Source organism: Gossypium arboreum, chromosome 8, assembly GCF_025698485.1.
Source record: "Gossypium arboreum isolate Shixiya-1 chromosome 8, ASM2569848v2, whole genome shotgun sequence".
NCBI lineage: Eukaryota > Viridiplantae > Streptophyta > Magnoliopsida > Malvales > Malvaceae > Gossypium > Gossypium arboreum.
Window position 1 is genome coordinate 5,869,670 of NC_069077.1, and position 26,353 is coordinate 5,896,022.

The following is a 26,353-nucleotide window of genomic DNA, read 5'->3' on the forward strand; positions in this document are numbered from 1 at the left end:
CAGCATATTCCAGCCTGTTTCGTCTATTTTCGACTAAAAAATGATGTATCGGCAAAATTTTGAGTTGAAACTCGTGAGTTAAAAAAAAAAAAAAAAAGGCAGGAAGAAGAGAGAAAGGAAGAGAAAAAGAGAAGAAGAAAAAAACATTAAAATCTCAAAAATCGAGGTATGAAGAAAAAAAAATGCCTTATATTCAAAAAGTTGAAATGAATGAGTAAAATAAGACATCACCTCACATAAGTTTTGGGTTTTCACAAACTCAAAAACAATATTTCTTCAATTTAAAATTTTTAATTTAAATAAGGATAGTATTTTGTTTAAAAATTATTTATGGATTGAGTTTTAGTTAGTCGTTAGTACAAAAAAAATTTGTTTGGATGCGTTAAAGCATATTATCCTCTTATTTAAGTATTGAAGAGAAAGTTATAAATAATTTTAAATATTGTATTAAAAATAGATATGATAAGAAAAATTATTCCATTACCTCCTATAACAAATTGACAGTTTGTTTTTTTTTAAAAGTATACAAATAATTGATTAAACACCTCTATGCAATGGTATTTCAAAACAAGAAAACAAAAATAAGTAAATGATTTTTTATTTATTTTAAAAAGCTAAAATAATTATGTATCCCTATGAATATATTGTTTTGATTTAAAATTTATTTTTAATAAAATTGGTAATCACATTAAGTTAATCAAAATTTTAATATTTAGAAACAATTCATTATCACATAAACAAATCAGATGGATAAAGTTAAGCGTTTCGGAGTATTTCAAAAAACTCTTGGTGTCTGTTTGATGAAGGCAGTTCCACTAAATTTTTGGGCTTGAAATACCCTTAATTATTTCAGGGCCTTAACCCAATTTGTACTCTTAAAACATTGCCGATTGAATTTAGTCTCACTTGATTTAGTGGCAACCTTGCTAAAACATTACAATTTTATTATAATACAATTAGTAAATAGTTCTTATTTACTTTTCAAGGAAATTGCCCATGTTATTTCTTTATCATAATCATCAACATTTACCTTTTTACCATATTCGTATTTTTTAAAAAAATACAAAAATTATAATTTTAAAAAAAAATTGTTGAGATAATTTTGAGGAGTGCCTTAAGTGGCGTCCACTAGTGTTTGGTATTGCTCAACTTCATAACTTGTTGTAGCAAGCCAAATTTGCCCGGCCCATTGCAAACACAAAACAAAACAAAATAAACCAAAAAATAAGCATAAAACCCAAATAAAAATTAAATGTCCCTTTACAGTCCATTTACCGTGCACAGCCCTAACCAAAATCTAGCCCAAATACAAGACAAAAATTTAAATCACAACAGACCCAAGACCCAAATACAAACTCAGACCCAAGTTACATCGGCCCAAAAGGCCCGAAACATTTCAAGAGCAGAAACCCTAGGGCTCACTCCTCGCGCCGCAGCCTTCAACCGTCGTACAGCCTCAACACCGCTCGTGCCTCCACGTCAACAGCCCTCGTACGCCAGTACAGCCTCGTACACTCGCCAACGGGCCTCCGTACCTGCGAAGAAATAGACAAAACCACACAACAGCAAATACGAAAAGAGGAATTTGTATTTTGATTTTGATTTATTTTTGAATCTTTCTTATTCTGTTTCGGATATAAAGCCAAAGTTCTGGCTCATTGTATTTTTTACGCACATTTACGTTCACAGAGAATACACATACATTCAAAAGGAATAGAAAGCAAAAAAATAGAACAAGGTGATCTTCTGCTTTTGAATCTCCGGGGTTTATTACGCTCTTTTCTCTCTCGATTTCCCTTTTTGATTTTCTTTTTCGTTCTTTACATATAAATAAAAGAAAAATGAGACGAAACCTTACCTGGAAAATAGGCTATCAGTTCTCTTTTGCTTCGCCGAAATCGGAGACTAAAGGGGAACCTCAAGGCCACAAAGTGTTCGCATGTAGCCTGAGGATGCCGGCCATTGACATGGTTGTGGCTTGGTATTGGAGAAGAGAGGCTTAGGGGCTGCTGGAAAGAAAAGAAATGATGTTAGGGTTTAGGCTAGGCCAAAGCTGTCGATTTAGCCCTTTTATTCAACCTCGAACGACACCGTTTTAGGCCCTGCCTAATGGCTCTCCAAACGGTGTCGTATAACTGAGCCCGACCCGATCCGTTTCTCCACCTTAGGACCCGCGTGCTCTCGCGGAGAGGGTATTATTTCACAATCGGCCCCTCCTTTTTGTACGGACATTCAATAGTGTCTTATTCATTTCATTTTTTTTAATTCGGGCTTTGTATTTTGCGCACGAATGCAATCTAATCCGCGCCTAAACGCATCATTTTGGGTTCTGGTATATTGCCAGTTTTAGTCCCTTGCATTCGCGCGCGCGTCAAAACTTAGTCCTTTTCCTAATTTCAGCAACTGATTTTATTTATTAATGATCCTTTTAGTTTCATTTTTGTTTCAATTGAGTTTTTTGTTATTTTCAGCATTTTTATTCTTTGAAACCCTTCTATTTTTGAGACTTACTTATTATTCACCATTCAATATACTATCTTGAAGTATTTTATTAAGTTTTGCATGACCATATTTTATTATTCATACTTTCATTTATATACGCGTATACAAATATCTATATGTAACTATATATATTTATTCATTTATTTCCTTTTAAATTAGTTCGTTTAAAATGTTCTTTTATACACTTAGGTATATGTATATACTTTACAATAAGGTTCATCTTATTTTATACATATTATTAATATTATATTATTTTACACCTATGTTTTCTCTTAAATTTATTCTCATCTCTTATTACATAATTTTACATGATATACCCTTAAGCTATTTTATTATATATTTTAGTGACACTTATGTTTAGTCTATATATATTATATTAAATTTATGAATTTTACATACATCGTACTCTTTGTATATATGCGTATAGGCGTTCCTAAAACTATTGTATATATTTTATTATAAAATTAACTTAACGCCGCATGTATTTTTATATCATTTACAAGTGATTATTTTTAAATTATTTATGTATATATTTTGTAAATCTACCTTGTGTATTATATTTCATCATGTATTTTATTTTTTTTCGTACTATATATATATTGTTTAAGTTATCATGTGCTTTGTCAATTTTCAAATGAACTTGTTTTTAAACATTTTGCATGTGACTTAATTCAAAATCGTATTCTATAATATCTATTTTAAGAATTACATTCTTATTTTCTATATAAATTTGTCAATCTATACATTATGTGCTTTGAAAATATTCATTATATCGATATATATTTTGATGATTGTGCGAGTATATTAAGCTTGTCATTGTTTTACAATAATCTTATACCATATTGCTTCTTTGGATTATGTTTTATTTTATGCCTTTAATAATTTTATTATGCCATGTATGCCGTCGTTGCATTTTATTTATTCGCTATTGCCACGTTAATTGTTCCCCATGCGTGATTTGTAATCGGATTATGTTCCTTAGGTTAGTTATATTTAGGGTTCATTAATCGATTGTATTTCATGCATATATGCCTCCATATCATCGTTTCACTTGATTTTTGAAATGTGGTTTTATAAAATCCGAACTTTTATGATCAATTTCATCTTATTTCAAGTCCAAATAATACGTTGTAAGCTAGTTTTATAAGTATTCCTTTAAAAATTCTTCAAAACGAAGACAAGATTTGATGTTTGGCAATTCGCGGAATCGTGCCCTAACGTGTTGGGTTACAATTTCGCGTTTGCTCAAAATAATCGAATATCGCTTCGAAATTTCATTCATGTCTTTTAAAATTCTTCCAAACGAAGACGACATTCGATATTTAGTAATTCACAGAATCGTGCCCTAACGTGTTGGGTTACAATTTCGCGTTTGCTCAAAATAATCGAGTATCCCTTCAAGATTTCGTTCATGTCTTCTAAAAATTACTTAAAACGAAGGCAATATTTGGCTTTTGTTAATTCGGGAATCATGCCCTATCGTGCTGGGTTGTGATTCTCGTTTGCTCAAATAATCGAATATTCCTTTAGGTTTTCGTTCATGTTTATTAAAAACCTTGCAAAACGAAGTCGATATTCGATGTTTGGCGATTTGAGAATCAAGCCCTATCGTGCTGGGTTGCGCTTTCTCTTTTGCTCAAAACAATCGAAGATCCCTTCGAAATTTCACTCGTATTTTCTAAGGTGAGGCAATGTTCGATGTTCGGAAATTCGAGGAATCGTGCCCTATTGTGCTGGGTTTCGGTTTTTCATTGGACCAAATAGTTGGGCATCCTTTTGTAAATTTCGAATTATAGACTTTCGGACGTCGAAACAAGAAGATTTTGGTATCCCACTCTGGTTATTTAAACGTTATTAACAAGAACCACATTTCAAAAATATTTTAAGCTTTGACATAAGGACAGTATTTAATCAATTTGGTACCAATCTTGGGCGTAGTGAGGGTGCTAATCCTTCCTCATGCGTAACCGACTCCCGAACCCATTTTCTCATATTTTCGTAAGACCAAAATCGTGTTTCAATAAATCGAGAACGTTTTATTAAAATAATCAATTCCTTAGGTGTTCCGATTACACCCAAAACAAAAAGATCGGTGGCGACTCCATTTTTTATTTTTCAAAAGTCAACTTTCCTCCTTTTTTTAATTTAAAATTATTTTTAAATCGAGGGGTGGTTTCGACACTTGTCATATATGGTAATGGTAATTTTTGATAACAAAATCAATGGGCAATATATTTGGTGATATTTTGAATATGTACTTCTATGATATCTAAACCTGTTATAGGAACATATCTTGAAGATTAGTTTGAATTGGATCAAGCAAACCGACTTCTATATTTTAAGGAGATTGTATTGGATCGGGTAACTTAATAACATATCTTGAATATTTGAAAATTTATGCTGGTTATATTGAAGATATTATTCATTTGATTAACTTACTGTTTTGATTGGAAGATTTATTGTAATTGGTTTTATTTTAACAATCATTAAACTCTTATATATATTGAAAGGTTTGTGGAGGTAAAAGGGTGCGAACTTGTTTTTTAGAGTGTATTTTGTAAAGTTTTTAGGGAAAAAACTCTTCTAAAAACTTAGAAAATGAGGATGTTAATCTAGTGAATGGTAGTACTTGTAATCACTTATTGTATAACATATTAAAATAATGAATTATTTCTCTAAACAATAACTCGTAGACATAAAAAAAACTTAATTCCGTAAATATATTGAATGTTTTTTTTTTCTTTCTATGCTCTTCACCAATGCTTGAATCTATTGGCACCGCTCTTCAGCACGACTCAGGTTACTTGCAATTGCAATTATCATTGTTGTTGTTTAAAAAATATCTAGATCAGTAAGAATTACTAGTAGATTGTCACGTGGACTGTGATCTTACTACCATTTAAAGTTCGTTTTACTTAAAGTGAAAACCTTCCATATGCATTAAGGCACACAGCACATGGCCTCCCATATCTCACTCATTTCAACTTTCTTCTTTCCAGTCTTTCCTCTCCCAACAACGTTTTCCAGATTTGTTTCAGTTTTGATCCCCAAAATTCCGCTCCAATGCTCCCTGTCTCAGTCTCAACGTTGGAGCCCAACGCCGATTCTAAACCTCTTATCACAGCCCAGACTCTTCTCACGCGCCTCTCCACTTCTCTCCGCCTGGCTCTCTCTCACTGCCGTCCTTGGACCGACTTCATCGACCGTACTGCCTTTGCTAAACCAGCCTCCTTCTCCGATGCCACCTCCCGACTTCGCAAGAATTTCTCCTACTTCCGAGCCAACTACCTCACCATACTCACGCTTGTACTCGCCTTCTCATTAATCACCCACCCTTTCTCTCTCATAATTCTGCTGTCACTCATAGCGGCTTGGCTTTTACTCTACGCACTGCGCCCCTCGGAAATGCCGCTGGTCATATGGGGCCGAGCGTACTCGGATATAGAAAAGCTAGCGATATTGGTGGTATTAACGGTTGTGGTGATCTTTTTTACCAGCGTGGGATCCCTTCTGATATCCGGGATCATGATGGGGATAGCTATTGTTTGTGCGCACGGTGCGTTCAGGATGTCGGAGGATCTATTTCTTGATGAACAAGAGCCCTTTGGTTTGGGGTTGTTCTCGTTTGTAAGTGCGGCTGCCTCGTCTGCTGCTGCTAACGCCGCCGCCCCTGTTATTGTTTCGCGCGTCTGAGCATTTTCATACATGGGCTCATTGATTGATTGGTTGATTCATGGATTCTCCTTTGTTTTATTTTTCTAATCCCAGGATTCATTATATTCATAATTGTATGAAGTTTGTACCAAACTATAAACGTACAACTTGTCATTGTAATATCTTATTTTCATTTTTATAAAGGTCCTTGATTTATGAGTTGACATGTTTAAATCCTAATTGCAATTTTAAAATTACATTACCTCATTAAAGTAAATATAATTATAACTTCAACATTGATCTGAATCATTAACTAAATGTGAATTGAAATATGAGAAGATTGTTGTTAAAATTTTTGAATTAAAGAATATATTCTATCACACTAAATTAATTTTGGTGAAGCAGGAGATTTTCTGTAATCACTTTTTGTTTCATAATTCAAGTTTTTCATTCTTCATCTAAGACCTACAATATAAAAGATAAATAACAAATAAACTCGAGCTAGTTAAGTCTAAGGATATAAAAATCAAACAAAATTCAAATAAAATATAATTAATCCAAAATTAAAAATATAATAAAACGTATACCTTACATGCAGTTAGCATCTAAAATCAAGCAAAATTCAAATAAAATATAACTAACCTAAATGCTAATATTAGCTTCTAAAATGCTATGTAAATTATACTAAAATAACTTTAAATACGAGAGTTTTAGCATCTTAAGTTAGCGTATACCTTACATGCAGTTAGAGAATTTCTAACTTGGTATAAATGTAACGCCCCTTACCCGAGACCGTTGCCGGAGTCGAGCACAAGGCACTACTAAACTTATTTGAGCACTTAACCAAATTTAGATAATTTATATAATACTTTTCAGACAAGCTGTCCAACTGTATCATAGTTGCTAAATAATTCATATCTCGAGTTATAAAACTCGAAATCCAAATCCGTAAATTTTCTCTGAATTTATACTCATATATCTGCTTAAAAATTTTTTTCTAGAATTTTTGGTCAAGCCAATTAGTACAGTTTATTATTTAAAATCTCCCCTGTTTTAGGGTTTGACTACTCTGACCTTTGTGTATTACGAATCAGATATCTCTCTGTACAGAGCTTCAATGACTATGCCGTTTGTCTCTAATAAAACTAGACTCAATAAGGAATCTGTACATATAAAGTATGACTTCTAATTATCTTTTTAAAATTTATGGTGAATTTCCAAATTCAGAACAGGGGATCCAGAAATCGCTCTGGCCCTGTTTCACAAAAATTTAAACATCTCATAAAATATAGCTCATATACCTGTTTTGCTTCTTCCATATGAAAATAGACTCATCAATATTCGATTCCATAATTTATTCATTATTTAATTCCATTTATACTATTTTTAGTGATTTTTCAAAGTCAAACTACTGCTACTTACGAAAACTGTTTTAGTACAAATATTGTTAACTAGTTTATAACATCTTTACTTCAATTCATTCAAACTCTATACATGCCATATAAATCTTTAAACATAAAACAAAAACTACGGAAATTGATCTGAATAGTGTGCCCTGTTGTGTTGATCCGATCTACCCACTTCACTTCAAGTCAATCTACATAAAATATTAAACACACACAAGTAAGCTTATTGAAGCTTAGTAAGCTCATAGGCATATAAACACAAATCATATCAAATATCGTACACAATCATATATCTATTAGTTTAACTATTTCATCCTCCAAATCACAATTTCATTAATAACTCATTGGAATAATTTCCATATGGCAACTCACAATTTAACTCCCTTAGGCCCATTTCTCATTTACTTCATTGTCAAATTAGGGAACAATAAGGAATTGAGTGCTTCATTATCACATTGCCATAGTAAACCATGGACTTTCACATTGATACGCATCACACACGAAGCCATAGCCTTGCCATGGTCTTACACGGTTCACATATCATACGAAGCCATATCCCGGACATGGTCTTATACGGAATCACATTATCACATTATACCGATGCCATAGCCCAACTATGGTCTTATCTGAGTCACATTATCACATTGCACCGATGCCATAGCCCAGCTATGGTCTTAAACGGGCACACTTGTCACATATGTTTCATCAACTCATCGTGGTCACGAATAGAAGCACTCAAATCCATTGTTCCTACTAATTTGTACTTTTAGTTACACATTATTCATTAGTTAATGCAAATTGATAGTATTCATCAACAATAAAATACTTTAACAATCATAATATTTTCATATCAAAACATTGAACTTTGCCATATGAACTTACTGGACTAATTTGTAAAAGTCGTAGAAATTCGGGACTATTCTTGAATTTTCTCCTTTCCACGATTCAGATTCGTTTTCTTGATCTATAATTATAAAATCATTCCTTCATTAGCATCCATTTCAATTCTATTTCACTTCACAATTTATGCTGTTCAAATTTCGAAATTGCACTTTTACCCCAAAATTTACAATTTTCACAATTTAGTCCTTCTCAATTCACCCATCAATTGAACTAATTTTTCTCAATTAACACTTTATTTTATCATTATAAACTATTTCAAAACCTTTTATATTCTTAATTTCAACAGAAACCTTCAATTCACAACTTTTTCACAATTAGGTCCTAAATATCATTTCCTATCAAAATCACTTAATAAAACCACCTTAATATAAAATTAGAACTTAAATTTCATAATAATTCATCATAAAATTCCCTTATACATCCAGGGTAACTTCCAATTTCACCCATAAAATCAAAAACTAATGAATTCTACAAGTGGACCTAATTGTAAAAGTCATAAAAACATAAAAGTTATCAAGAAAAGTAAGAATTAAACTCACATGATGTAAAATATGAAAAACCAGTTTTCTCCAGACCTTCTATGGCGTTTTAGCTGAGAAAATATGAAGAAATGTCTAGATTTTTCAATTACATCATTATTTAACTATTAACTTTTATGCTATTTCCAATTTTGCCCCTTGTTCACATTGTTTTCTTGCTTATTTCATACCCAAACCGTCCAGCCATTAACCTTTGGGTCTAATTGCTCTTTAAATCCATCTTTTAAATACTTAAGCTATTTACTCACAATTTAACAAATTTTGCGCTATTTTCAATTTAGTCCTTTTAATTAATTAGCCATCCAAACGTTAAAATTTTCTAACGGAACTTTAATACTAACTCAATGACACTCCATAAATATTTATAAAAATATTTATAGCTCGATTTTCAACTTTGAGGTCTCGATACCTCATTTTTGACCCGTTTGACCTAATAAATTCTTTTAATTCACTAATTTCACCATTTCACAAATTCTTCTAAATTCTTACTTGACTCATAAATATTAAATTACTATCTTGTTCAATCTTATTTGTCAAATTTAGTGATCTCAAATCACCATTTCCGACACCACCTTGAAAATTAGTAGTTACAACTCTCCCCCCTTTAAAAATTTCGTCCTCGAAATTTGTTACCTGAAAACAAATTTGGATATTGTGATCTCATTGACTCCTCTGTTTCCCAGGTTGCCTCCTCCAATCCATGTCGATGCCATAACACTTTTACTAACGGTACTCGTTTATTCCGTAGTTCTTTAACTTCCCGAGCTAATACTTTCACTGGTTCCTCCGAATAAGTCATATCTGATTGTAGCTCTATCTCAGTATGAGGAATCACATGTGAAGGGTCTGATCTATATCGTCTCAACATAGATACATGAAATACATTATGGATCTTCTCAAGTTCTGGAGGCAAGGCCAATCTATAAGCTACCGGACCGATCCTCTCAATGATTTCGTATGGTCCGATAAATCGTGGACTAAGCTTTCCTTTTCTACCAAACCGTAAAACTTTCTTCCACGGAGAAACTTTCAAGAACACACGATCACCCACATTGAACTCTATATCTCTTCTTTTCAAATCTGCATACGACTTTTGACGATCGGAAGCAGCTTTCAAACTTTCCCGAATAATCTGAACTTTCTCTTTAGTTTCCCGAATTAAATCCACTCCACTAATTTCGATTCACTTAATTCGACCAATACAACGGGGTTCGCACTTCCTTCCATACTGAGCTTCAAGCGGTGCCATTTTGATACTAGCTTGATAACTATTATTATAAGCAAATTCATTAAAGGTAAGTACCTTTCCCACCGCCACTAAACTCGAGTATACAACACCTTAACATATCTTCCAAAATCAATCACTCGCTCCGATTGTCCATCCATGCGAGGGTGAAAAGTCGTACTAAATTTTAACTTAGTACCTAAAGCTTCCGTAGTTTATTCCAAAATCTCAAGTAAACCTCGGATCTCGATCGAAATAATTGATGTCGGCACCCATGTAATCTTACAATTTCGACACATATAATTCCGCTAACTTATCAAGTGAAAAATGCATTCGACCGGAATAAAATCGCCGATTTAGTTAATCATCTACTATCACCCAAATCGAATTTTTTTCTTGAGTCACCGGCAAACCAGATGCAAAATCCATCGTCACATGTTCCCACTTCCATTCGGAATCATTACGGGTTGTAACAAACACAGAGGCACTTGATGTTCACTTTTACTGTTGATGATTAAACATTTTGCCACAAATTCACAAATTTCCGTTTCATACCAGGCCACCAATACATTTTTTCAAATCACAATACATCTTCGTACTACCGGATGAATCGAGTACATACTACTATGAGCCTCGATAAGATATCCTTCTTCAATTCTAGATTATTCGGGACACAAATTCTATTACGATGGTATAACATACCACTATTATCAATAGAGTAATCTAAGTTCAAATTATCCCGAACCATTTGTCGTTTCAACACCAACTTCGGATCTTCATCTTGCAATTCCGAATTCGTTGAAAGAATCTGGTTTTGTCTTTAATTCAACTAATATAGAACCATTTTCATTAATGAGACAAATGAGCATTTAACGTCGAAGAGCAAATAATGATGATTTCGACTAAGTGCATCTCGCCACTACATTTGCCTTACCGGATGATAATCAATGATAAGATCGTAATCTTTCAACACTCTAACCATCGCCTCTGTCTCAAATTCAGCTCTTTCTGCGACATTAAATATTTCAAACTTTTATGGTGCGTATACACATAACATTTCTCTCCATATAGGTAGTGTCTCCAAATTTTTAAAGCAAATACTATGGCGCTAACTCAAGATCATGTGTAGGGTAGTTCCTCTCATGTGGTTTCAACTGTCGAGAAGCATATGCTACAACTTTTCTGATCGCATCAATACACAACCTAAACCATTCGAGACGCATCACTATATACTACATATGGCACACCGATTCATTTGAGTTAACACCGAGCCTCTGTCAACATTTTCTTTAATTGATCAAAACTTTGTTGGCACTCATCGGACCATACAAACTCAACATTCTTTCGTAATAATTTAGTTATCGGTGAAGCAATCGGTGAAAAATCTTTCACAAATCGACGGTAGTAACCAGCTAATCCAAGGAAACTTCGCACTTCAGTAACATTATTTGGAGTTTTCCAATTAATCACCACGACACCTTACTCGGATCTACCGTATACCATCAATTGACACAATGTGACCCAAGAATCCCACTTCATGAAGCCAAAATTCACATTTACTAAATTTTGCATATAACTATTTTTCCCTTAATATCTGTAGTACAATTCTCAAGTGCTGAGCATGCTCGGATTCTGTCTTTGAATAGATCAGTATATCGTCAATAAACACAACCACAAATCTATCTAGGTAAGACTGGAAAATTCGATTCATTAAATCCATAAAAGCAGCAGGAGCATTTGTCAAACCGAATGGCATAACTAAGAACTCATAATGACCATACCGAGTTCTAAAAGCTATTTTCGGTACATCACATTCCTTTACCTTTAACTGATAATACCCAAATCTGAGATCTATTTTTGAAAACACTGTAGCATCCTTAAGTGATCGAATAAATCATCAATACGAGGCAAAGGATATTTATTTTAATTGTTACCTTATTCATTTGCTGTAATTTATGCACGACCTCAATGAACCATCCTTCTTTTTCACAAATAAGACAGTGCACCCACGGCGACATACTCGGTCCGATAAACCCTTTGTCTATGACTCTTGCAAGCTGCGTTTTAACTCTCTTAATTCTGTTGGAGCCATTCTATACGGTGTCACCGATATGGAGCTGTTCCGGAAGCACATCTATCACGAACTCAACTTCTCTATCGGTGGTAACCACGGTAATTTTCGGAAATACATCCATGAATTCATTTACAATAGATAGTTGCTCTAACTTTGATTCAGAACTTCGAGTATCAAGAATATAGGCTAAATAAGCCTCATTTCCTTTACGCAACAATTTCTGAGCAGACATAAAGGAAATCATTCTAACCATGTCATCCAAATTTCCAGACTCAACCAAAATAATGTCTCCTGTTTGACATTTCAAACTAATTCGTTTTTCTCGACAATTCACTATTGCGTCATGTTTCATTAACCAGTCCATGCCCAAGATAACATCAAATTCCCGAAAGGGTAGCAGCATCAAATCAGCGAGGAAGTCACAGCCCTTAACTTTCAGTGGACAGTTATGACATATTAAATTAACTACCACACTTTGACCTAACGGATTTGTAACTTGTACATCATAATCGATGAGGCTCAACAAATAAGTTCTTTTCAGATGCTAACATAGTACAAATATATGAATGAGTAGACCCAGGGTCTATTAAAGCATACACAGGAACATCATAAAGATAGAAAGTACCAGCAATTACATCTGGAGTTGTTGCTTCTTCTCTCGCTCGAATGGCATAAGTACGAGCAGGAGCCCTAACTTCTGATCGGCTAGTAGTATCTTTCATACCCGAACGAGTAGCCCCTGTAGCACTGCTCTGACCAGAGCGTCTTCCTTTTTGAGGAAGAATTTTCGGTTTCTCCCTCTGTTCCACTTCTTCTACTTGTAATTGGGGACAATCACGAATAAAGTGATCAGTGGCCCCACATTTATAACAAGCCCCTAATTTACTTCTACATTCACCGGGGTGACTTCTTCCACAATGTTGACACTTGGGCCTTTGGGTATTTTGTACACTACCCACACTAACAGCAGGTCTGTCAGATGCTTTGTAATCAGATTGTCTTAGCCTACTTTTTTCCGATCTTTTCGATAATCAAGTGGCTCGATGAATTCCTCTTTAGATTTCTTCACCGGTAAAGCGAAAATGACTTAGATGCACTTCTTTTGAAAGATTCTTTACTTCTTCTATCTCGTTGCATCTTTTTATTATATACTTCTTCAAGCTTCTGAGCACGATCTGATAGAACAACAAATTCTCGTATCTCAATGCCCCCTATCATCATTTTAATCTCATCATTAAGCCCTTCTTCAAATCTGATACACATTTCTTCTTCAGTGGGTACTATATCTTGCTCAGATAAACAAATTCTCTTTCATATTCAGCCACTGACTTGTTTCCCTGTCGCAAGTCGAGAAATTCTCTTTCTTCTTATCCGGATATCTTCTACCGACATATTTCTTCTTAAATTCATTTTGAAAAATTCCCAAGTGATCTTCTCGGTAAATTTACAATGCCTTCTATTGTTTCCCACCAGTTATAAGCTTCTTCTTTCAATAATGACACGGCACATATTAAGTAATCATCGATGAGCACGCCATTTGCTTAAAACCCTCATTATACTTTGTAACCAATATTCACTTTAACGGGTCATCGTCTGTTCTTCCCCGAAATTCTTCAGCCCCATGTTTTCTGAGCTTTTCAAATGGAGAACGTTTGCCAGATTCAGTTGTCGGAGGAGGTGGAGGAGCAACCGGGGGTACTACAGATGTTGAGATAGGGGGAGGAGGTTGCGGAGTCTGATTTCTTTCTCGCACATTCTCATTATACCACTGATTCATGAATCCATAAATCATATTTTTGAGTTCTTGTTCTCGCATCAATGAAATCGGAGCTTCACTACTTGTTCCTTGTTCAGAGATTTGTACTCTACTATTAACTTCTTCTTGCTCAGTTTGTTCTGGTCTATCTGACATCTTTTCAAATCGAAGATAATCTATAATAAAAACAAGGATTAGATCGGATCATACACAGCACACTATCACAGATTTATATGGCATGTAATTCTAGACACTTTTCACATCATACATATTCCGAGAATCGGCTAAACTGAAGCTCTGATACCAATAAATGTAACGCCCCTTACCCGAGACCGTTGCCGGAGTCGAGCACAAGGCACTACTAAACTTATTTGAGCACTTAACCAAATTTAGATAATTTATATAATACTTTTCAGACAAGCTATCCAATTGTGTCATAGTTGCTAAATAATTCATATCTCGAGTTATAAAACTCGAAATCCAAATCCGTAAATTTTATCTGAATTTATACTCATATATCTACTTACCAATTTTTTTCTAGAATTTTTGGTCAAGCCAATTAGTACAGTTTATTATTTAAAATCTCCCCTATTTCAGGGTTTGACTACTCTGACCTTTGTGTATTACGAATCAGATATCTCTCTGTACAGAGCTTCAATGACTATGCCGTTTGTCTCTAATAAAACTAGACTCAATAAGGAATCTGTACATATAAATTATGACTTCTAATTATCTTTGTAAAATTTATGGTGAATTTCAAAGTCAGAACAGGGGATCCAGAAATCGCTCTGGCCCTGTTTCACAAAAATTTAAACATCTCATAAAATATAGCTCATATACCTGTTTTGCTTCTTCCATATGAAAATAGACTCATCAATATTCGATTCCATAATTTATTCATTATTTAATTCCATTTATACTATTTTTAGTGATTTTTCAAAGTCAAACTACTGCTACTTACGAAAACTGTTTTAGTACAAATATTGTTAACTAGTTTATAACATCTTTACTTCAATTCATTCAAACTCTATACATGCCATATAAATCTTTAAACATAAAACAAAAACTACCGAATTGATCTGAATAGTGTGCTCTGTTGTGTTGATCCGATCTACCCACTTCACTTCAAGTCAATCTACATAAAATATTAAACACACACAAGTAAGCTTATTGAAGCTTAGTAAGCTCATAGGCATATAAACACAAATCATATCAAATATCGTACACAATCATATATCTATTAGTTTAACTATTTCATCCTCCAAATCACAATTTCATTAATAACTCATTGGAATAATTTCCATATGGCAACTCACAATTTAACTCCCTTAGGCCCATTTCTCATTTACTTCATTGTCAAATTAGGGAACAATAAGGAATTGAGTGCTTCATTATCACATTGCCATAGTAAACCATGGACTTTCACATTGATACGCATCACACACGAAGCCATAGCCTTGCCATGGTCTTACACGGTTCACATATCATACCGAAGCCATATCCTGACATGGTCTTATACGGAATCACATTATCACATTATACCGATGCCATAGCCCACTATGGTCTTATCTGAGTCACATTATCACATTGCACCGATGCCATAGCCCAGCTATGGTCTTAAACGGGCACACTTGTCACATATGTTTCATCAACTCATCGTGGTCACGAATAGAAGCACTCAAATCCATTGTTCCTACTAATTTGTACTTTTAGTTACACATTATTCATTAGTTAATGCAAATTGATAGTATTCATCAACAATAAAATACTTTAACAATCATAATATTTTCATATCAAAACATTGAACTTTGCCATATGAACTTACTGGACTAATTTGTAAAAGTCGTAGAAATTGTGGACTATTCTTGAATTTTCTCCTTTCCACGATTCATTCGTTTTCTTGATCTATAATTATAAAATCATTCCTTCATTAGCATCCATTTCAATTCTATTTCACTTCACAATTTATGCTGTTCAAATTTCGAAATTGCACTTTTACCCCAAAATTTACAATTTTCACAATTTAGTCCCTTCTCAATTCACCCATCAATTGAACTAATTTTTCTCAATTAACACTTTATTTTATCATTATAAACTATTTCAAAACCTTTTATATTCTTAATTTCAACAGAAACCTTCAATTCACAACTTTTTCACAATTAGGTCCTAAATATCATTTCCTATCAAAATCACTTAATAAAACCACCTTAATATAAAATTAGAACTTAAATTTCATAATAATTCATCATAAAATTCCCTTATCCATCCAGGGTAACTTCCAATTTCACCCATAAAATCAAAAACTAATGAATTCTACAAGTGGACCTAATTGTAAAAGTCATAAAAACATAAAATTATCAAGAAAAGTAAGAATTAAACTCACATGATGTAAAATATGAAAACCAGTTTTCTCCAGACCTTCTATGGCGTTTTAGCTGAGAAAATATGAAGAAATGTCTAGATTTTTCAATTACATCATTATTTAACTATTAACTTTTATGCTATTTCCAATTTTGTCCCTTGTTCACATTGTTTTCTTGCTTATTTCATACCCAAACCGTCCAGCCATTAACCTTTGGGTCTAATTGCTCTTTAAATCCATCTTTTTAAATACTTAAGCTATTTACTCACAATTTAAAAAATTTTGCGCTATTTTCAATTTAGTCCTTTTAATTAATTAGCCATCCAAACGTTAAAATTTTCTAACGGAACTTTAATACTAACTCAATGACACTCCATAAATATTTATAAAAATATTTATAGCTCGATTTTCAACTTTGAGGTCTCGATACCTCATTTTTGACCCGTTTGACCTAATAAATTCTTTTAATTCACTAATTTTACCATTTTACAAATTCTTCTAAATTCTTACTTGACTCATAAATATTAAATTACTATCTTGTTCAATCTTATTTGTCGAATTTAGTGATCTCAAATCACCATTTCCGACACCACTGAAAATTAGGCCGTTACAATATAGCTTATGAGAATTAACCCCGCTACCTTAGTTACTGTATATCTTATAGGTAACCTTATAATTGTTGTATATTTTAGTGAGTTGGGTAACAATCTATTTAATTCACTAAGGTTAAACTGACATCTTGTTGCACTCTACTTCTAGTATATTTCTTAATTTAATTGTCACCTAGATTAATTATGAAGAACAAATTAAATAATTAATCTAATCACAATTTAAATTTGTCTAATTGTAACTCATTTCAATCATTAACCCATTAACTTTCAATTTCTTCACCACTTAAAACAATTAATTTATAGGAAATTTAAATCAACATAAAAATATATAAAAAAACATTAAAGAAAAGTGAAAAGAAATATTGCTTGATTGAAGAACAATTCTCTTCCATAATCTAACTCGAAGTTGATTGAGTCCACAAGTAAATCTTTGATACAATTACTCTCAAAAGTAAAAGGAAAAAAATTTTGAACCCCATGTGATGACTTGATGGTCAAGGGCGCTCAGCGCTCTAGGTGTGGCCTAAGTTCGAGTAGCGTTAATGTAGCACCCCAAACCCGGCCCAGAAGTTATGGCCGGATCGGCATGCCACATCAAAAACGTTAAAAAAAAATTTTCCATTCTAAGTCCAGAAAATCGTACTTGATGTTCAAAAGATTAATTCATTAAAGGTTAAAGTGAATGGAAGCTGTGCACCAGGTAGGAAACCGGAAAAGAGGTGGTGAGTCCATCGATCGCTAAGTACCAAGCTCCTTCGGATCCAATCCTAGACATGCATACCGCCATTGCCACACCTTAACGTCATGGATATTTCTAAGAAACCGATTCGATTAAGTCATTTTTAGGAAAAGTGATTAATTTTGGAAAATACTTTCATTACGGAAGCTTTGCTTATTGTCGTGTTATTTTGAAATCAACTGTTGTTTTTGAAAACGCGCCCTAAAGCTATCCAATTTCAACAGTTAAAATAAGTATTACCTATCTTAGTAATACATATTAAAACCATCAAAATAAATAAGCGGCCTTATTACATTTAAAAGCCCAAAACCTCAAACATAATTAAAAGGATGTCCAATTCACCGAAGAAAATCAAACTTTCGAGCGGGTGGTCACTCGAATTCCTCACGACTCCAAGCCCACTATGGTTGGGGATTTCTGCGTGGATGAAAATAAAAGGGGTGAGTTTGGGAAACTCGGTGTGTAAGGAAAACCCATTCAAAGCCCAAGTCAGCTCAAGCCCATTGGGCCTAAGCCCATTCAGTAATGCAGTGGTGCTGGGCGAGCCCTTTTCATTACAATAAACCGGGCCTTAGCCCTTATTCAGATAATGATATGGCCCATAGGCCCATTTCAAAATACATGCAACATCAGAAACATATGCAAGCCCATTTGGGAGACTACTCAACCCACCAACCACTACACTCCACCGTACCAGCCATACACTCCATGTGGGAATAGCTCAACCCACCCATTTAACACTCCACATTTAAACCTTGCTTTTGCTCGGTTATCGATAAATTGAGGCAAAGCCTCCAGTACGTGGACAAGCCACTTTCAGTACTTCCTCCGTCAATATCCCAGTCCCATGCATCAGATAATAACATGGCATGCAGTAAATAACAACAGTCAAACATGCATTTAGGTCAATTTAACCCTAGGGGTATTTCGGTAATTCATCTACTAGGGGTAAAACTGTAAATTTTTCACTTGTAAAGGTATTTCAGTAATTTATCTATTTTAGGGTTTTTCATGCATATTCCTACCTTTCACGTACTACAGAATCACGTACCGAGGGTTCTTACCGAATTGGGCCCGTTGGCCCATCATTCTAATTTTGGCCCATTAAGCCCAAAAATATCGAGGGCACAGAAATCATGCACTTTGCAGTCCAAATTTTGCAGTTTACCAAAAACATTAATCGATTTACCTCACGAGCATTCGCACACTCGCAAATCTACAAAATACCGATTTTCGGCATTTCGGCTTTTCGACTTTTGCCGATCCAGACTAAGAAAAAGGGTGTTAGTTACACACCTGTTTGCGACGATATGCTGACGAGATCCACACACGAACTGCCTACAATTGGATTACTAACACGTTAATCTAACTATTCAAATACGAACTACGTATTAACCCCTTACAATATTCAGTCAACCACACCTACATATCATAGTAAGCTTATAAGAAATCAATAAGCAACTCATTAACAAATTTTTGTCAATGTTTACCACATAATCATAATTTCACTGCAAGCTGTCTTCCTGAGCAACAGTTACTAAATCATTTATAACTGGAGCTACGAAACTCCAAATCAAGTTCCGTTAATTTTCCCTGAAAATAGACTCATATATCTTCTATCCATAAAATTTTTAGAATTTTTGGTTTAGCCAATCAATACCAGAATTTTCTCAAAGTTTCCCATGTTTCACTGTTTGACTAATCTGACCACCCTTCATTACGAATCAAATTTCTCATTGTACAGAATTCAAAATATGTTATTGTTTATTTCATTAGAAACTAGACTCAATAAGCTTTAATTACATAATTTATTCAGCTTCTAATTCATCTCCCACAATTTATGGTGATTTTCCAAAGTCACGTTACTGCTGCTGTCCCAAGCAGATTTATTACCAAATCACTCTTTCACACCTAACTTGCATGCATGTTATTTAAAAATGTATATCACCAATCAGTCATCACACATCTATGATTTTACTTAAGTATAATCTCCATTTCATCATTTTAAAGCACAACATGTTAGCCGATTTTTCCCTTTAGCATCTAAGGCACATGCATGTTCATTTGTTTGGCTCAACTTCACCTATCTTCCATTTTTCATCAAAAGAACATGAAACAACAACCATTTCCTTCATTTTAATTCATGACTAAATGCTCACAACACAACTAAAAATCAAAATATACTTCAAGAGTTAAGGTAGAATCAAGAAGAACTCATGAACCTCAAAATAGAAGCAAGGTCCCAAGAACTTACCTTCAATTTTCCTCCTCCTAATGACCGAATACTCAAGAGCTTTCTCCTCTCCTTTCTCTTCTCTAACTTTCAGCTATGATGAACAAAGATGGACAAAACTTTGTTCTTTTCACCCCTTTTTCTTTTAATAAAACTTCATATTTCATCCATTTAATTCTTTAATACAAAAGACATGATATTCTTATCATGAAACATTTACCTAAACCATTATCATGGAATATTTACCTAATCCATTATCATGGAACATTTACCTAACCCATTATCAATTTGTATCAATTTGTACCATAAATTATGGATATCAAGTACTCATATTGTCTACAACAACATGATGGCTAGCCACTTCATGTAAAATGGGAGGTTTGTCATGCAAATCCTCCTATTTTGCACTCCTATTTATTTGGCCACTTCAATTTAGCCTATAGCATTTTCAAACATTTTCACATAGGTTCTATTTCATAATTTCACCCCATTTTTCTTATGGAACAAAAATTAACTAAAATTGCCAGGTTCTATCTTAAGCTTGGGCCTTCTAGAGGCCCACTAACATAATTAAACTTATGCCAACATTCACAGGATTCCCGAAAATTGGGGCGTTACAGTTAATCACATTGGTTGTTTAGACTTTGATGTGTTATTATAATTCAAAAAAAAAAAACTAAAGTCTAAGCAATAAGAAAAATAGAAAACTGTCAAAACTCTCTTCCACACTACTACTCCAAAATAAAATGTTGTATTTATAAGTGTTTACAGAGGTAGACCGTTATAGTGGCAAAGGACACTCGGAAAATTTTTTTTTTTTTTTAAATTTTAGAAAATTTTAATTAACTAACTCAAATTTTTAAAATTCTTATTATACTTTTAATTTCTAAAAATAATAAAATTCTCTTAAATTTCTTAAAAATCTCATTAATCTAACAAAAAAATTAATTAAACTTTTTTAAATCTCATTAAACTCAAAATTTTTTTTAAAATTTTACAAGTCCCACATCCGCCACGGGTGTTTACATTGCTTTCATAGGGTTATAACTCATATTCAGTAGCAATGGATCGAAAATAGCCAAAATCAAGCTAAGATTGGCCACCTTAATTAGTAGACGCAGGCGCTGCAGTGCCTTCGTCCTTTGCTCAGCTTTATTTTTTTCTTTGTTTTGCAAGGATGATGCAAGGTTCGCCCCTTTATAGATTGAGCCTAAGGAAGTTCTAGAGGAGCAGAACTGTAATGCAAATGCGAATACGAATCCGAGGCTGAAAATTTGGTGCCACTAGAATGTAAAGCTGTGAAGATAAGAAAAGTGAGACACATGTTTGACTTAGTGCGTAAGCTGAAAAAACAAAAAAGTGGGAGAAAATCAAAAGGAAAGGAAAAATGGGCAGAAATCTAAGGAGTCGACAATTGGTTTGGTTGACAATCGAGTTGCCAGTTAATCACTGTCTAATACATATTTTAACAACAGAAGAAATGCTGTATCAAAAAGGAAGAAACTGAAGAGTGGGCTCTCAGTAAAGAACTAGGATTGCAATGGTGAAATCAAGAGAGAAAAGAGGGGCAAGCTAAGGAAAAGATGTGTTGCATGTCATTGAGGATAGGTTTTCTTCATGTTTATTTTGCCTTGGATTATCAGATGCTTGGGCGGGTTTGTAAACAGCAGAATGTGGTATGGTACCCAAGTGCTAATGATTTTGGAGTAATAATGTTATTGTTTTTCAAGCTATGATTTAAGGAGGTCGTAAGCATTGATGCTTGCTTTTGCTGAATGCTTTTATTTCAGTTGAGATGTTGATCAATTCAGTACATCAATATGATTTCTAATGACGAATGACTGGTGCTATGATCTGATATGATGGTTTTTGCTATGCTTTCTGCTCTGTTCCTTATGTGCTTTTATTGTTAGGCTACGGTGTTGTACGGCTCTCTTGGTTTATCGATTGATGTCGGAATTTAATGTTTTATCATGTAATCCATGGTTAAGTGGCCTTTTATCTTAATATAGAGAAAAACAATATTTAATTTTATGTTTTATTAGTGATTCAAATGTTAACATCAGTCTGAAAATTCTTGCCCAAGCTCAACCCAATAGGTCGGATGAGCTACTTGGCCTTTAGATAGGTCTACTAAATATGATATTAATAAACTTTATGCTTACCCAAATCTAGTTCAACCCAAATAAATACTTAAAATGTTATCCATACTCGTTTATTTTGTAAATGGCCAACTCTAAACCCTTTTAAACTTAAAATACTTCTGTTTCCTGCATTGATAGGTTTCTTTGATCCAATGTTTACACTATCTTAATTTTTTTGATATTTGTCTCAGTATTATATGCAATTTGGAGATTTATTTTTTATTTTAATTTTGTTTCGGTAGAAAAAACAAAGACTAAACAGAAAGTTTAAAACTGCTGCTAAGCTGAAGAAAGTCCTAAGGCTTCATGTACTTCCTGCAAGTCATCATTTGGAAGCTGCTGCTAAACTTCAATATGCTTCATTCTGAAGTGAAAAACGGAATTGGCGGGCAAAAACATAAGTTGCTCCCAAATTAGCACAATACATCAGAACAAAAATCCTCTTCCCCTGTTTGTGTTCCTATGCGTGCCCCCTCCAATAATGAACAATCAATTTTAATAACAACGGAAGTTGGATGTTTAACGTTTCCTGTTTAGTCACTTTATTTTCCTCCTCAGCATCTTTGATCTTCTCTAAGAAAGAAACATATGTGACTAAAAGCTTTATCAAATTAATTTTGAAGTCTGAAGAGTAGAAAACGAATATTATGATAACTAAAAATAAAAGAAAGAATGGTGGAATCTGATTTCTTTCTCTCCATCAAAAACTTATCACACAATATATTTTTGGTTTTACTGATTGGATTGAATTGAGAAATGGGTGTGAATGTAAATGAATCTACGTATAATTGAAAGCTTTCTTAGAGGACATCAACATTTAATAATTTTGTGTTAAGCTTTATAAATTTTGAAGATGAGTTACTGCATTTTGCGTGAACTAAATCAATCCTTTCGCCACCTTAATTTATAGCATTTTAACAAAATTTTCATTTACTTTATCCCATGTATGGAATATTTATGCAATCTATGTGTTTCTTCTTCCTTTTTTTTCATTAAACACTAAAAAAAAAAGCTTCATTTATAAATAAATAAACATTTAAGCAAGAATGAAAATCATTGGTTCTCTTGATGGGCACTAAAGTACATGCAAGAATGAAAGATATTGAGTTAGTAATGATGGAAATATTGCAACTGCCCCATCCATTTGAGAAGTAAGTGCGGTGGAGAGAATGTACCTTTGTTAAATACTGAAAGAAGAATGCGGGTAGTGCCTAGTGGGTGCACCAAATCCTCCTTATGGTTACACTAACTAATTTATAGTAATACTAATGTCGTACATGTTGACCCTAAACCTAATTTTGCCTAATCATTATTCTTTTCGAAACAAATTGTCATTTTCCCCCCACTTTTCCTTGGATAAAAATCGCTGCTCTTCCTTTGTGTCCAACCTCACAATCACAAATCAACCAAAGCCTGAGTGCAATGGAGCCTCACATACTCAGTGCCAAACCATGCACCTTTTACTTATTCTCTTGCATTCTTTTAATCTTTGCTTTCCTAGCATCCTTTGCAAGTGCAGCCATTCACTACCATGAATTTGTTGTATGTCTTAACTTGTTTATAACATCATGTTAATCTTGTCTTATTCAAGTGTCATACCTTCTTTCCTTTTTTATTAAAACATTTTCTTTTAAACAGATTGAAGCAAAGCCAGTGAAGAGGCTGTGCAGAACTCACAGTACAATTACAGTAAATGGGCAATATCCAGGGCCAACGTTGGAAGTGCGAGATGGCGATACTCTGGTCATTAAAGCTATAAACAAGGCCAGATACAATGTCACCCTCCACTGGTAATCTTTATACAATAAACTGTATATCATAAACCAATTTATAATCTAGACAACATTACTTTACTGGTGCTTGTAACTTGTATTTCTTCTGGCTTTGATCAGGCATGGAGTGCGACAATTGCGAAATCCATGGGCAGATGGACCCGAATATGTGACGCAGTGTCCTATCCAACCAGGGAGGTCTTACACATACCAATTCACCATCCAAAACCAGGAGGGGACTTTATGGTGGCATGCTCATAGCAAATGGCTTAGAGCGACAGTGCATGGAGCTCTCATAATATATCCTAAGTTGGGTTCCCCATACCCCTTCCCCATGCCCAAGAGAGAAATGCCTGTTATTCTTGGTATGCCCATATTTGTATATCTCACAGGGCTATGTTTTCGGTTTATATGGCATCATAACTCAAAGGAATTATAATGATAATAAACAGGAGAATGGTGGGATAGGGATCCGATGGATGTTCTAAAGCTAGCACTTTTCACTGGAGGTGCTCCAAATGTATCAGATGCATATACAATTAATGGTCAACCAGGCGACTTGTATAGATGCTCTAGCAAAGGTATGCTTTTACCATTCAGCTTCAGCTACTTCAACCACTCACCTTGCCAATTATAAAAAGTATTAATATCATAAAGCCTGATCGATATTACAAAAATGCAGAAACTGCCATGTATCCAGTGGAGGCGGGTGAGACGGTTCTTCTGAGGATCATCAACTCTGCACTGAATCAGGAGCTGTATTTCGGGGTGGCCAATCACAAACTAACTGTTGTTGCTGTTGATGCTAGCTACACCAAACCTTTCACAACAAATGCCATCATGATTGCTCCTGGTCAGACAACCGATGTCCTTCTCACTGCTGATCAGCCTCCAGCTCGTTACTACATGGCAGCACATGCCTACAACACCGCCAATGCAGCCTTTGACAATACCACCACCACGGCAATCCTTGAATATGAATCTGCTCACTACTCCGCAAAAGGAGGAAAATCTTTCAAACCGATCTTCCCACAGCTACCCGGGTTCAACGACACCGCCACTGCAACTGCATTCACTGCCCAGCTAAGGAGTCCTTGCAAGGTCAAAGTTCCCATTGAGATTGATGAAAGCCTGTTTTTCACAGTGGGGTTAGGACTAATCAACTGTAAAAATCCGAATAGCCCACGATGCCAAGGCCCCAACGGAACTCGCTTTGCTGCCAGTATCAACAATGTGTCCTTTGTGTTCCCAAGAAGTACCTCCTTAATGCAGGCCTACTACCAAGGTCAACCTCGTGTTTTCACCTCAGACTTTCCACCTGTTCCTCCCATACAATTTGATTATACAGGCAATGTAAGCAGAGGCCTCTGGCAACCTGTTAAGGGAACAAAGCTCGTTAAACTAAAGTTTGGGTCCAAGGTACAAATTGTGTTCCAGGATACAAGTATTGTCACAGTTGAGGATCATCCTATGCATATTCATGGATACGACTTCTATGTTGTTGGGAGTGGTTTTGGTAACTTTGATCCCAAAAATGATCCAGCCAAATTCAACCTTGTTGATCCACCAAGGAGAAATACCATTGGAACACCTCCTGGTGGATGGGTAGCCATCCGGTTTGTGGCCGACAATCCAGGTAACATATAAGCCCTTTAATTCTTTCCAAATTAAACAGCTTCCATGTTTTGATGTCTGTTAATTACTAACTTGTCCAAAGCAGGAATCTGGCTGCTCCATTGCCATATAGACACCCATCTCCCTTGGGGCTTGGCAACAGCTTTGCTAGTTGAAAACGGAGTTGGAAAATTGCAGACTGTACAGCCACCACCACTCGATCTACCCCAATGTTAAAGCCAATATCAAACATCTATTAGTGTGAAGTGTTCCACTAGTTTCTGGCTGCATGCTCACTTCCTTTGAATATATTACCTGCAGTTGGTTTGAATGATTTATAGCTTGTGTTTATATGAATGTTATACGTCCTGAATTCCACAATTAAGCAAATGATTTGATATGATCTATGTAGTACTTCTAAGATTACACAAGGGGATATCAGATTATAATATTTGTAAACAAACCAAGTTTCTTCATTTTATACATAAAATCCATCCGTACAACTCGATCTCCATTTAATTCACTAGTTAATAAATAAGAGCTCATCTCAAACCTCCTACGCTCATTAACAATGAAAACAATATGATGGAACTAAATTTTATTGGAGAAGAAGTTATATATAGCTTTTTAAAACCACAAAATTCTATGGGCCGATAACATATTAGATAATGCCCAACTACGTTAAAGTAACAAATATTAGTTGATACAGAAGACCCAAAAAATTAGCACTAGAAATAATAAAATTGTCTTAATTCCATTGGTTAAATGAAATAATATCAAATTTAACTCTTTTCTTTTATTGAGTATCATGTTTATTTT

At 34.4% G+C, this 26,353-nt stretch overlaps 2 protein-coding genes and 2 long non-coding RNA genes across 4 annotated transcripts; 2 read left to right on the plus strand and 2 right to left on the minus strand.

The window, feature by feature from the left end:
• Positions 1-1,088: 1,088 nt before the first annotated feature.
• On the minus strand, positions 1,089-2,211 carry LOC108462877 (uncharacterized). Its single transcript, XR_001867958.2, has 2 exons — positions 1,859-2,211; positions 1,089-1,535 (listed from the first exon to the last, which is right to left on the minus strand). It is a non-coding gene; the product is annotated as an uncharacterized LOC108462877 (long non-coding RNA).
• A 3,169-nt stretch (positions 2,212-5,380) lies between these two features.
• Positions 5,381-6,390, plus strand: LOC108463326 (PRA1 family protein B3-like). The gene has a single exon (XM_017763279.2). The coding sequence runs from the start codon at positions 5,566-5,568 to the stop codon at positions 6,193-6,195; it is 630 nt and encodes a 209-aa protein (XP_017618768.1). The 5' UTR covers positions 5,381-5,565; the 3' UTR covers positions 6,196-6,390.
• A 12,203-nt stretch (positions 6,391-18,593) lies between these two features.
• Positions 18,594-20,202, minus strand: LOC128296278 (uncharacterized). Its single transcript, XR_008286832.1, has 2 exons — positions 20,026-20,202; positions 18,594-19,109 (listed from the first exon to the last, which is right to left on the minus strand). It is a non-coding gene; the product is annotated as an uncharacterized LOC128296278 (long non-coding RNA).
• A 3,337-nt stretch (positions 20,203-23,539) lies between these two features.
• On the plus strand, positions 23,540-25,905 carry LOC108463271 (laccase-13-like). The gene is made up of 6 exons (XM_017763219.2): positions 23,540-23,690; positions 23,787-23,938; positions 24,041-24,285; positions 24,373-24,501; positions 24,603-25,556; positions 25,641-25,905. Exons 1-6 carry the CDS (start codon positions 23,571-23,573, stop codon positions 25,769-25,771), a joined length of 1,731 nt encoding a protein of 576 aa, XP_017618708.1. The 5' UTR covers positions 23,540-23,570; the 3' UTR covers positions 25,772-25,905.
• The last annotated feature ends 448 nt before the right edge of the window (positions 25,906-26,353 follow it).

Bases quoted from the DNA above. Each gene is read 5' to 3' on its own strand.
- LOC108463326 (XM_017763279.2), top strand. From the start codon at position 5,566: ATGCTCCCTGTCTCAGTCTCAACGTTGGAGCCCAACGCCGATTCTAAA.
- LOC108463271 (XM_017763219.2), top strand. From the start codon at position 23,571: ATGGAGCCTCACATACTCAGTGCCAAACCATGCACCTTTTACTTATTC. The intron at 23,939-24,040 runs GTAATCTTTATA...GGCTTTGATCAG, and splicing joins TACAATGTCACCCTCCACTG to GCATGGAGTGCGACAATTGC. The intron at 25,557-25,640 runs GTAACATATAAG...TGTCCAAAGCAG, and splicing joins GTTTGTGGCCGACAATCCAG to GAATCTGGCTGCTCCATTGC.